The sequence below is a fragment of the Spermophilus citellus genome (assembly GCF_964194105.1).
Source record: "Spermophilus citellus genome assembly, chromosome: 1".
Classification (NCBI taxonomy): Eukaryota; Metazoa; Chordata; class Mammalia; order Rodentia; family Sciuridae; genus Spermophilus; species Spermophilus citellus.
In genome coordinates, this window is record NC_138182.1 from 169,738,401 (window position 1) to 169,752,377 (window position 13,977).

Here is a 13,977-nt window from a genome sequence, read left to right on the forward strand (position 1 = left end):
AAAATAGTAAACTCATAAAGATTAATGGTGTTGTAAATAAAAATGCAAAAAGGGCTTAAAATTGCTTATCTTGAATTTTCAGAAGTTCTAATTGCAAATATAAGTTCTGGAATGATATTTTCTCTAAAAGACATGTTAAAACAGCTTTTCAAGAATAGCTTATGCATTCATTTGATGTGTATAAGATTAAAAAGCCTAGGATTGCTGTCATAGTCTTTATTTCTTATGCAATACAACAGCTTGAGTCTTTATGCAGTATTTTGGGCATCTATCACTTTCATCATCAAATCATCTGAGAAGATAAACTAGCCTAACCAAGGCATTTTTATGGTGCTATAGTTTTCTCATACATAATGATGAAGATATCATACCACCCTTCCATAAATTTTGCTAACAAATTTAACTTGGTTGAAGTCTATATACTGCTTCTAAAATACTCTCTTCAAACATAAATTTTACAAGAAAATACTCCACTCATTACTCTGAAGAAATGCTTTAGTAGGTCTGGGGAATGAAATGCTGAATTGCTCTTGGAGAAGTAGAAGCAATATTGTGCATAATGGATGCTTAGCACAGATGATCTTGATTGAATTAATGGTTGATGCAATGAAGTTATACAATGAATATTTGGGCCCAGGAAATTTGCTTCTGTTCAGCTTAGACAGATAATGCATCAAATTATATATATATATAATTTATATATATATATATATATATATAAATATCATAGTTTTTGATCTCTTATCTTCTTTTTAAAAAATCTATTGGAGAGGGACACAGTATGTGGTTTTGACTTAGGGTCAGTTTGAGAAGGCACAGATTGAAACTTGTGGGAAAGGCTTATCTACTTTCTTAATATAAGGCACCTGAGCTTTATCCATATACTGTGATGCAAAGGTGTGAGCTCTAAATAGGATCTCACCTATGGTCAAACTGAAAATATGAAGGAAGACTTTACAATTTTTATATAACTAAAACCTGATAGTGCAGCAAAGCTTACAGTCCAAACTTCCTGAACCTTGTCTTACCATTGAAACCTTTATTAATTTTGAGCCATTAAATTAAATCTTTTGCTTTCTCTCTTAATTTTGTTTCTGTTTAGAAATTCTGATTTATTTTTTCTCTTTTTTGGCATATTGAAGTATTCCACTATACAGAAATTGTAGAGGAGATAATACCATTGTGTCCATTAACCAACTTTTGCATATTTGACTTAAAACTTATAACAAACACATCATAAATATAATTTACATCACTATGTAAGCCTCCATAATTGCACTCTTCTTTTTCTCTTCCTCTGTACCTGGATATAAAAAATAATGCTAGACTTAGTGTGTATTATATTACATTTTAAAATATTTTCCACATAGGTATAAATCCATGTATAATATGTGTAATTATTTTGAATTCTATCTGCTTTGTGTCATATGTAATTATTGTGCAAAATGATGTATTGTACATAGTATGTTTTCTAAACTTTGAGTGATAGTTCATGAACTTTGACTACTAACAAATATTCCATTATAAAATATAAAGGACATTTAATACTCCCATTCCCCCCAGCATATTATGGATCAGCATCCTTTAATCAGAGAAATCATTTGGCATTTGGTTTTATGGGACTGCCTAATTTCACTTAGTATTATATTCTTCAGCTTCATCCATTTACCTGCAAATGCTATGATTTTATTCTCTTTTATTTCCATTGTGTATATATATCATGTTTTCCTTCTCCATTCATCTACTGAAGGGCATCTAAGGTTGGTTGGATTAAATGAACTCTAGATAGGGCAAAGGGAAAAAGGGGGGAGAGGGGAAGGGAGGAGCATAGGGGTAGGAAAAATGGGGGAACACGATGGTCATCATTACCTTAAGTACATGTAAGAAGATACGAAGGATGTGGCTCTACTTTGTGTGCAACCAGAGATATGAAAAATTATGCTCTGTATATGTAATATGAATTGTAATGAATTCTGTTGTCATATATAACACATCCAAATTTTTAAAAAAGAAAAAAAAATCACATATTGTCCATATTCATAAACTTGATTTAATATATCTTTGACACATGATATAAAAATTCCAAACTTGATCAGTTCTAATAAAAGAAGAGTGCTAACTACAAAAAAATAAATAAAATATAAAGGGCATTTCATTGTGTAGATATTGTGCAGTGTACTTACATGCTACCTATTGATTCACTGTTATGATTTTCCAAGATTTGTTATAAAGAATTTTAAAATGGTATCTAATGAACATTTTAATCAGTATTTCCCTGATCATAAATGTTCTCTGGCCACTCAGTATTTTTTTTGCTGGGAAAAAAATATATATATGATATTATATTGATTTGTAGCGATTGACATATTTGAGTTCAAATATGTTTTTAGCTATATGCTTTAAAAATAACTTCTGTTGGTTGCTTCCAATATTTTGGGTAGCATATCATGTAGTTTGTAATATAATTTATTGTGATTATAATTTATGTTTTGTGCTTTTTGAATTGGGATTAACATTTTTAAAAATATGAACACTTAATAGAAATTAAGTGGCCAGCAAATGTAGCATGTTAGTTGTAGCAGTTGAGACTCAAATTCAATTATGAAGATTTTAGATTAATTTTTTTTTAATTTCCATATTAGTCACTTGTAAGTCAGACATATGCTCTTTGTTGCATTGACTTATCACTTTCATTTTTGCATACTTTTGCCTCCTTTATATTGGTTAAATTTTGAATTTAAATGTTTTTTTTTTTTAAAGAAGGCTTTTGGTTTGTTCAGGTAGTAATATTTTCCTAAGTACTGTTAAAATAAATATGTATTTATTATATTTAATATTTAATTCATTTATTACATTAGTCACCAATTCTTGAAAACCTGCAGTAAATCATTTGATTTCTTTTACTTAACATAATGTATCCTTTGCAAATATACAAATTATTAAATAATTTCCAGCATACAGGAATGCTTCAGGATCTCTTTGCAAAGGAAGATAATTTCATTCTATTGGATCTATGAGCATAGGATATTTTTAGTTATTAAGTTCTACTTTGCATCTGCCTCTGTAGGACCTGAAAATACTGATACCTGGTTCAGTTGTTTCACGAAGCACTTGAGGCAATAAATTCACCCCTAACTATTCATAATATTGTTAAACATATATCTTAGTACATTCACTTTCCAAAATATTATGAATCAGCATCCTTAAATCAGAGAAAAGTTTATATATATAAATATACAGTGATCTAATATGAACTATTAATTTGTGTCTTCTTAGCACCGAACAGAAGAAAGTAAAATAAACTTTTTAAGTGTTTCACTTTTGGAGATGAATATTTAGTATTCTTCACATGACTCATTATGAAAAGGAAATGTAGTTTACGGCTTGCAAGGACTTGTGAATACAGGTGGAGTTGGAGCTTGGGGTTGGGCTATGACCCTGGAGGCTATAGTAGGGACCTGTGCTTTGTGCTTCATGAGTCTTTATCACCTTTGCCCTCAATCTTGATTTTGAAGTCCTTTTTAATAGTCTGCTTTCTTAAAGTAGCAATTTCCTACTTGCACTTCCCCATTTCATTTATGTATATTTTGAGTATGGGTACTGGAGATTGAACTCAGGGGCACTTTCCCACTGAGCCACATCCCAGTGCCTTTAAAAAAAAAAATTTAAATAGTTTTTAGTTGTCAATGGACCTTTATTTTATTTACTTATATGCAATGCTGAGAATCGAACCCAGTGCCTCACACATGCTGGGCAAGTGCTCTGCCACTGAGCCACAACGCCAGCCCAACCTTTTTATTTTTGAGAGAGGATCTCATTAAGTTGCTTAGGGCCTTATAAATTGGTAGACCTAGCCTCAAATTTTCGATTCTTCTGTCTCAGCCTCACAAGCTGCTGGGATTACTGGTGTGCACAAGTGTGCCCAGCCACTTCCCCACTTTCTAGGCATATTAAGGAAGATTTTTCACTAGCTTTTTAAAATTTTATCATTAGGTCTTTTTGTTGCAGTGGTTCCTTTGTTTCCTTCTATTTGCTTGGAGTTTATTGCCTTGTATGTATTCATTCTGCTAAATTAATTTTAAGAAAAATCACGGAATTTGCAGGGAAATGGATGGCACTAGAGCAGATTATGCTTAGTGAAGCTAGCCAATCCCTAAAAAACAAATACCAAATGTCTTCTTTGATATAATGAGAGCAACTATGAACAGAGCAGGGAGGAAGAGCAGGAAGAAAAGATTAACATTAAACAGAGACATGAGATGGGAGGGAAAGGGAGAGAAAAGGGAAATTGCATGGAAATGAAGGGAGACCCTCATTGCTATACAAAATTACATATAAGAGGTTGTGAGGGGAATGGGAAAATAAACAAAGAGAGAAATGAATTACAGTAGATGGGGTAGAGAGAGAAGTTGGGAGGGGAGGGGAGGGGGGATAGTAGAGGATAGGAAAGGTAGCAGAATACAACAGTCACTAATATGGCATTATGTAAAAATGTGATGTGTAACCGATGTGATTCTGCAATCTGTATTTGGGGTAAAAATGGGAGTTCATAACCCACTTGATTCTAATGTATGAAATATGATTTGTCAAAAGCTTTGTAATGTTGTGAACAACCAATAAAAAAAAGAAAAATCTTTTAAATATGAACAATTCTGAGCCATTTGTACTCTTCCCTAATTGTGGGAGACCAGTCTCACAAGTGACTGAGTCAACTCCCCTGCTGAGTGTTGTGGTGGCGGCCACCCTGTTAGATAGCCCTGGTCTTCTTGGGTTCTAGGGTTCCAGTGACTGTGTCTTCCAGTAGAGGCATGTCTCTCCACATCCCCAGGGATCCAATCACCTCACCTGTCCTTGTAACCCTGCCCCGTTTGACCTTCATTGGACAGGATTTCCCAAGAATTTAGAGTCCCTTAATAAAAGCCCACTCCAAAGGGTGCTTCTCATTATCCTGCTTGGAGAGCTTGAGGCCAAGGGCAGAGGAGCCTTCCTGGAGCTTGGTTTAAAGGTAAATTGTATGTCTGTGTTTTATTTCTAATGCCTTGAGAATTACCCAAGTGACCAGTTAGTTGTCTGTGCTGGACACGAATGATACCTAATGCCTTACATTTCTTCCTTACACTTCCTGGAAACATGTCCAGGGTTTTGTTTTAAATTTAATTTGGTAAGGATTAAAACCCAGAGACTTTGGAAGCCCAAGAATGGAATAAGACATAGAATTCCCTAAATAATCACCATTGTTTCCTTACTCTTAACCCCTTCAAATGAACCTGTGTTTGAAGTAAGTATATTGTTCTTATTATTCAAAATAAGTTTCTTAGACTAAGTCCCTAGCCTCCCTTTCCAGTTAGATTGACTTCTTAGCACTTTCTATGTACGAAAGTGGAAAACAGCACTGGTATTTGGAATTCATAAAAATCAAATTAATATTCAAAATAGGAAGCAGAGGTGAAGAATAGTTAATACAAAACTACCTACTGTTACAGTTTGGATATGATGTGTCCTCAAAAAAAATATGCCTGAGATAATGCAGGAATGGTCAGAGATGAAGTGATTAGCTTATGAATGCTGTAATCTAATTAGTGGATTAATCCATTCAATAGATCAATAATTTGAATGGATTAATTGGTGTTGTGAGAGAATAGGGCATGAGTGGAGGAAATAGGTCCCTGGAGGTGTGCCCTTGGGAATTATTTTATCCCTGGTTCCTTGTACTCAATCTCTCTCTTCTGGCTGTCATGAACTGAGGACTCTCTTCCATCACACACTTCTGTCATGATACCTCACCTTGAGTCCAGAGCTTTGGAGCTGTCTAACTATGCACTGCACCTCTGAAACCATGAAACAAAATAAACTTTTTGTTCACTAAATTGTTCTTGTCAGATCTTTTGGTCACAGGGATTAAAAGCTGACCAACACACAAAAACCAAATAAGAGCAAAAATTTGGATGTTTTCCATGTGACATTTTACTGCTTAATAGTCCAAATTTTGCAAGCACTTTAAGTAATTTTTAAAAAGACTACAGTATTTATTAGTACTCTGATAAATACTAGAGTACTTAGTAGATATGCTGAATGACATGATTTAAGACTACTAATTATAGAAGTATTTCTATTGGTATAGATTTTACTAACATTATTAATTATAAACTGCTTTTCTTTAGAATGTATATTGTGATACTTACTGAGTCTTTCTAAAGTTGTACTATTTCATCTCTTTTTTTTCCTTCCTGCCATGGTGCAGGTTGTTTTATGTTTGATTCATAGATAACAAATTGGGAACAATCTATTTCTGGTGTATTTCTGGAATGTAAACTGGGGTGTCCATTCACATAATTCTTTTAGAATCAAAATGGTGTCCAAAAAAGGGTCTCTGATACAGGTGTCAGCATTGTATGAAAAAATTAATCCTTGACATTGTTCATATTCAAAAGAGAGCTGACTGTTCATACTAAGAGGATCATAACTTCTCAAAAAAATTTGCTTATCTTTCATTAGAAGGGATATCATTTTTTTCCTATATTGAGGTATACTTCACATACCCTACAATTGACTTACTTGTACAATTCAGTGACTTCAGTGCACTAAATTAATAATTTAAAAAATTGTGGTTAAGTATATATAAATAAAAATTATCATTTTATTCATGTGAATTTCACATTTCAGTTGCATTAATTTTCATTCACAATGTTGTGCAAACATTACTGCTATTTTCAAAATTTTTCATCATCCCAAACAAAAACTCTGCAATCATTAAGTAATAATTCCCCATGTCCCCTCCTTTTATTTCCCGGAAAACTTTAATCTATTTTTCAAAAACAGCAATGGCAACAATGAAAAACAACAAAAACAAATAAAACACAAATGTTATTCAGTTCCATCAGTTGCCTTACTTGGCATCTCTTTTCAAATTATTTAGTATATTTGCCAAATTATTGTAGCCACAAATATAATCTCAGAATGAAGACCCATTAATTCCAAATTTTAGACAAAAAAATAAGTTTAAAATAAAAACATAAGTTGGGCTGGGGATGTGGCTTAAGCGGTAGCACGCTTGCCTGGCATGCGTGCAGCCCGGGTTCGATCCTCAGCACCACATACAAAACAAAGATGTTGTGTCCGCCGAAAACTAAATAAATATTAAAAAAAAATTCTCTCTCTCTCTCTCTCTCTCTCTCTCTAAAAATAAAATAAAATAAAATAAAAACATAAGTGTAAATATAAGGTTCAAAGCAGTCACCATGAAGTTTTTAACTTCTTTCTCTAGATGAAATATGCATTTTTTTAAAGAATTAGATACATGCTGGGCACAGTGGTGCATACCCATAATTCCAGTGGCTCAGGATGCTGAGACAGGATAATCACAAGTTCAAGGCCAGCCTCAGCAACTTAGTGAGATCCTAAGCAACTCAGCAAGACCCTGTCTCTAAATAAAATACAAAAAAGGGCTGAGGATGTGATTCAGTGGTTAAGCACCCCTGAGCCAAAAAAAAAAAATTAGATACTTGTTAGTGATGTATGTTCATATCCTACATTACTCATACATGAAAAGAGAAGTAAAAATTATAATATTATTTTGATTATCTGGAAATCTTCACTAATTTTTTTCTCCATTTCTCTGGTATTCCTGGAATAATGATAGTTTAAACTTAGTGGAAAGCTGGCACAGTTTCAGTTCTGTTTCCTGGTTCCAGTGTTACTTTTTGCACAACTCTTAGCTTTCCAAATTCTCAGGCCTCCCTGAAGCACTGGTGTCTTGGTCTTGTGGTTTGTACTACTCTGCCTACATTACATAAACAAAGACATGTAACTTCAGGCATCTCTTCACAGTCTAACCTTGTGCAGAAGCCCATATTTTTATTGTGAAACATTATGTTACAAAGACAGAAAAGCAGACCTTATAATTTACTGTATAAATTAGGTGTGGAAAGGTTTTCTCCATTGGTGTGCTTATGTCTGATAATACCAGCTGAAGAAAATCCTGTGCATTACAAAGGTAACTGGTCCACAATTAAATATTGCCTTGAAATGTTTTATGTAAAAATTACCATCTTTACTTAAACCCTGAATACATAATAGAGTGACATGAGTTTTTAATTTAGAGCTTAAATTTACTTTAAAGAAAACAAGAAAATAAAAGGAAGGCATACACATTTGATTTGACTCTTTTTGAAATTTTTGTGCTGCAAAATTCTAATAAATATAATTGTTTTGATTGTGTTGTGTGTAACATTGCCTCCACAAACTTTGAAGTCATCTTTAATGAGTATTGATGCACTTATTCCTTTGAATCTGAGTCCCTCAAATGACATAATGAGATTTTTTTCCTTTTGTATTGGTTCTTTTTAGTTATATATGAAAACAGCATTCATTTTAACATAATTATGAGAGCATAGAATATAATTTGTGCCGATTCAGTCCTAGTACTTCTCCCTTTCCTCCTTTCCTCCTTCCACCTGTTACCTTCCCTCTACTGTACTAATTTTTCTGCTATTTATTTATAGTTTTTTTTTTTTAATTTAGAATCTTGTGGATGTACATGATGGTGAAATTCACTAGAATCCAAATATACAATGTCACAATAGATCTACTCCAAGACACATGATTATGAAAATGTCTAACATACAGAATAAGGATAGAATCTTAAAAACTGCAAGAGAAAAATGACTGGTCACATTTACAGGTAAACCAATCTGGATTTCAACTGATTTGTCAACCCAGACCCTCAAAGCTAGGTGGTCTTAGAATAATATGCATGAAACCCTGGAAGAAAATGGATGCTACCCGCGTATACTACACCCAGCAAAATTAAGCTTCAGAAGTGCATATGAAATAAAAACTTTCTATTATAAACAAAAGCTAAAAGAATTCATAACTAGAAAGCTTACAGTTTGAAGCATACGCAATAAAATATTTTATTAAGAAGAAATGAGAAATAAAATGAAAACTAGCATAGGAAGGAATTACACTTGAAAAATATAAATAAAATGGCGAAACTAAAAATTATCTCAAGAATAACCTAATTAGATTTTGATCCTGAAAACTTAACCCTTGTGTTTTTACAAAGTGATAAAAGAGATAAGTCTCTTGAGCTATTTATGTAGCTCAAGCTTTTTCGGGATAAAAACATATGAGCATAATGTATACTTTATGATGATTATAGGCAAAGCATTTACTTGTAGTTCAGCAGATTGAAGAGCATATAATGCATCATTTGCCTATGAATCTGCATGTGGTACAGTTGTAATACATCTTGCCCCAGTCTGAGTAAAGTGAAATAAATTTTAAATCAAGAATCATATTTGTTATTTAACTGTTCATTTTCTGAACAATCACATTATGCACAGTTAAAACTGGTATTGGTATTTTTTAAGGAGAAATAATAATTTTTACAGTAAGAGTTTATCATTGCTCTCTTCTTAAGTTGAAATTTGTTTCAGCTTGAAAGCTCATATGTTTTATTTTTCGGCTTTATTATTTTTTAAAATCTTTCTATGTTTTATTTTCTATAAAAGGTCATGCTTTACATCATTTTTTCAATAAGTTTTTAGCATATTTCTAAAATTCATGACTTAATCCCCATAAAAACATTACCCAATAATTTAAGTGCAGGTTTCCATTGGGGACAAAATAACTAAATCTAAACAAAACTTTAAAATTTTTACTTATTTCATAAAATTTCTTTACCTGCATGATCTCTTACGTAATTAAATTCACCTTTAAAATTTATGTATATTGTAGACTTTACTGGAGTTCTTTGTTCAATTTCAGTAATGTAGTGATATAAATACTTCAAGGCAGTAGCACATTTAGATAATGGTCACTAAAAATGAGACTGAATTGCATTTTAATTGTTTATATCCAGGTACATGGATCACTTAAAGAAATCTGGACTATGATTCCTGTAACACAGTGTGCTTAATGTAAGAATTTGAATATTAATTCGGTGTATTTAAGCCAATAAACAGATTTTCTTTGATTCTCAGAGGCCTGTGTCATAAAGAGGAGTAAGAGGTTATTCTTTCCCTGAAGGAAACTTTAGTGCAGCCAGTTGGATAATGATTAGCATTTGAAAAGAGCTTTTCTTAGCAAAGCATTTTCACACAGGTGTATTCAATTGATGGATGTTTGCAGCTTGTAGGTGATGGGTGTATGTTTGATTACTAAGTAAATCTGATATTTTAATACAGAGACATATTTTTCTACTATAATAAGACCATGACCCTGTGATGTGACACTTTTTACCAATGTATGTCATTGATCATAGGGGAGACAAGATAACATGGCAAGCATAGTAGGCAACCTATCACATTACCTAAGAAATCTATTCAACATTCTGTTCTATACTGAGGGTTATTTTTTTTTCAACTTGATGTTGGAAAGATAAACAAATGCTTAGGATAGAATTATCAAAAGCAAAGTGTGGATGTTGATTTATTCCACAAAGAGCAAAAATGTAAATGCACATTTGTCAAGAATTCACGTTGGTATTCTTCCCTCTAACAAATTCACACCATCCTTGATTATTTTCTAGTAATCTATGCCAAGCTTAACATTTAGATGGTTTCCCTCCAAATGGACATCATCTTCTGGAAAACTGAAATACAGTTTGATGTTTCACTTCACACATTTATAGGAGATAACATTGAAACCTTCCCACTTTGTTTTGGTAGCCTTGTCTGAAGCTGTCTAAAGTACATGAAGGGAATGAGGGAAGGGATTGTTCAGCTTGTAGCTGGCAGGAAAGTTCTACTGCTGAATTAGATCACAAATTATGGCCTGAATGGCTTGGTAACAGTTTATTTCCACTGTGCAAAGCCAGGCAATCTTGGCCAAGCAACCGAGCAACATCTGTCCTGTCAAAATGGAAAAAGTGGTAATTAAGAAGTAGAGAATTCTGGCAGTGCACTTAGAGTTTGGCCTTTGTGCTTTGCTGTGAGGAACTTATGGGCATCAACTATTGTAGCTTGGTCCGCAACTGTATTACACAGAGAATATGTGGCCATCTACATGGGTTGTCCTGGTTTGGTGTTGGTTCAGAATTCCCCATTCAAAATATTTTGAGAGCCTTTGTGAGTAAAGATTCTGATTTGTGTCATTACTGTAGTGTTGTTTCAACTTAATGATAGAAATGATAGCAAACAATTTATAAGCCCTTAAAATATACTTTCAAAATGTTAAACCCTTTTGTGGGTAAGCTCCCTCAGTTCTCACATTAACCGATGAAGGTAGTAGTAGTTTTTACTTACCTTTCAGGGAACAGAGAAGAACAGCAAAGTAAGGACCTTGCCTGGTACACAGCAAGTGAGTCTGCCTCTGGAATTATATCTCTATCAACATCCTCCAGTGTCTTGCTAGCAAGAACCAAGGAAGCATCAGTGTTCAAGAGAAAAGTCTATTATTCTCTTATTAAAAAATAAGTCTATTTTTTAATACAGAATTTTTTTGGGGGGAGAGGAAAACAGAGGTGTGAAATTCCTTCAGATGTATTAAAATAGCATAATTTTTACCAATTCTTTACTTTTCCACTTTGAGCCTTATAATTTTATGAATCTCTGATCTTTGTCAATACTGTTAGGAGGAGTCAATGTAGATTTATGTGAAATGTGATTGGAAAGTTTGAATACTCCCCACATTTTTGATTCTTAATGTTGTTAAATGTTTTAACTATAGAATTAATACTTAGTAATAATAAAGACAGTACACGAATAAGGCTATTCTTTAGTTTATTGTTTTTATTTAAGAGTTTGCATTCAAACATCACAATTAATCATTGACAGAAATGTATCCTGAATAATCCATGTGCACATAATAAATGTGTGTGCAGAGATTCTGTATATTTTATTTATTTTCATATTCTCAACAAAGTGAGAATATGAAAATAAATAAAATATACAGGATTCTTAGCACTATGTGCTAACAAGGATTCTTAGCACATAGTGCACTATGAGTATTTATTGAATATATTTATGGATGGATGAATATTGAAGCTAAATGCCTCTAGTTTATCCAAATGTAAAACTTTGATTTTCTCTACTGAATTTTCAAGGTTGCTAAGGAAAGTCAGAAATAGCATGTAAAGCAGCAAGAAGTCTAGAAAACTATGCCTTTTCTCAATTCCAACCCCATGCTAGTCCTTTTGAACTCTTGAGAAACGAGACTTCTCATTCATTTTTGCCTTCTTACTCCTGACCCAGCACAATAAGTAGTCAGTGAACAAATGAGTGAGTAATTGGGCAGACAGAATGATTTAAGCTCGTATCCTTTTATACATACCTAGTTTAAACAGGTCTACAGCAACTGCAGTGTTTGGGGAGCATGTTACCAAAGGTACAGGCAGCTATGAGAGGCTGCACCCATCAGGAAGACCATCTACACACTTGGATGGAGTGCAATCTCACAGGCCATGTCTTTTGGGGATTAGACTCTTAATAGAATCACCACATAAGAGATCACTTGCCCTCTGTATTATCATTTTATTTATCACTCAGATTTAGTTTAGTAGTGGTTCACATGACCTCAGAGCAATTCCTTCAGGTTGGCTTAGCCCCTGGGCACCTCAGACAATGAGTTTGTTTCCTAAGAAAAACTGTCCCTTCATATGTGGCTGTCTTATTTGTTGAGGCTTATCTATACACACTTCTTGGGGTGTCTATATCAGTTTCTGTAGCATAGTCAACTGCCCCTTCTCTACCTGATGACTGTCCTGATTTGTCTATGTGAGTAACTCACTCGGCACCAGTACTTACACAGCACTGATTGATGACTCAGTATTCACCTGAAGAAGGTTCCCCATGCTTGCTATACTGTTCTGTTCTCAGGAAGCCTTGGTACCCAGTTCTTGAAGACTTGATTGATTGACTGATCTGTGCTTATAGCTCTTATGTTTGTCGCTCACAATATGTGTTACTTCACATTCACTTCCTTATGGACATGTTCATATGTTAACTCTTCTTTTCCATACATGTGTAAATAAAATTCCACCAGTACATCCTGTGCTTCATGCTGATGTTGGCACCCACCCCATTCCTAACCTCTGGTACTTTGTTCAGTTTAATGTGTTTGGGAAAGGATAAAGTAAATATGGTGTTTTAAAGAGATCTTCAATGTTTTTAAACTAAAGTTTCATAACTTACTCCCACCTCCCCACAAGATAAAACAGAGAAAAGTGCCCCAGGCACACAGTGACTACAGGACCAAGAAATACCTGAGAGGTCAGCCCCAATTTAACATGATGTTTTCCAGGGATTTGAATAGTACCTAACAGCATTTCTAGGAAACATGCAAAAGTCCAACCTATCATTTCCTATGCACAGAGTTGTGATTAACAAGATCTCTTTGAATATTAATATCAATAAATAATGATCATGAATAACACAAAAATAAAGATATCACTAGTTATCCTATTCATTGTTATACTTTTAATCAGTTTCTTTATGTTTAAATTTGACAGATGAAAATAACTATAATATTATACATTTCATCAATGTTTACTTGTAGGACTCCAGAGATATTTTAAGGAACTTTTACAGTATTTTTTAAATGGCAGGATTGAAATTTCAAGATGTCAGGATTAATGAGTTCATGTCATAATATTCACACTTTCTACAAAAAAAAAACAGCTCACAATTTGATCATTTATCTCTGTGTACTGTGGGAAATTAATTTGGTCATTAAAAATAATAATAATTCATAAAATATAATAAGCTAATTTAAAATCAACTGTTAAGTCAATGCTCTTTTTGTTGTTGTTAAAAGTTGATTTGTGGCACATAGGATTTATTCATAATCTAGGGATAATCTTGGTTGCACCATATATGACCATAAGAAGGATCATTACTCTTAGCATCTGTGGATCCCTAATGAAGTGAAAATATGCACAGTCAAGGTTAACACTATTCTTTTATTGCAATTTTCTGTTTTCCCTTTAAAAATAATCTGCCTGGGCTGGGGTTGTAGCTTAATAGTAGAACATTAGCC

The 13,977-nt window shown here is 33.4% G+C and overlaps 1 protein-coding gene across 8 annotated transcripts in view; it reads left to right on the plus strand.

Annotated features, from left to right (window-relative positions):
* The window catches only part of PRR16 (proline rich 16), a 292,260-nt gene that overhangs the window by 103,985 nt on the left and 174,298 nt on the right, over positions 1 to 13,977 (plus strand). For 2 of the 8 annotated variants that reach the window (XR_014020346.1, XM_081278554.1), the window contains exon 3: positions 11,254 to 11,301. The exons of 5 other annotated variants lie outside the window; for them this stretch is intronic. Coding sequence is in view for 1 of the 3 variants with exons in the window: in XM_081278554.1 (XP_081134680.1) it covers positions 11,254 to 11,301 (48 nt within the window). In the remaining 2 variants the exon portion in view is untranslated. Of the gene's footprint in view, positions 1 to 9,901; positions 9,921 to 11,253; positions 11,302 to 13,977 lie in introns of those variants that run through there. One more of the 8 variants, XM_081278561.1, reaches the window with a different exon arrangement.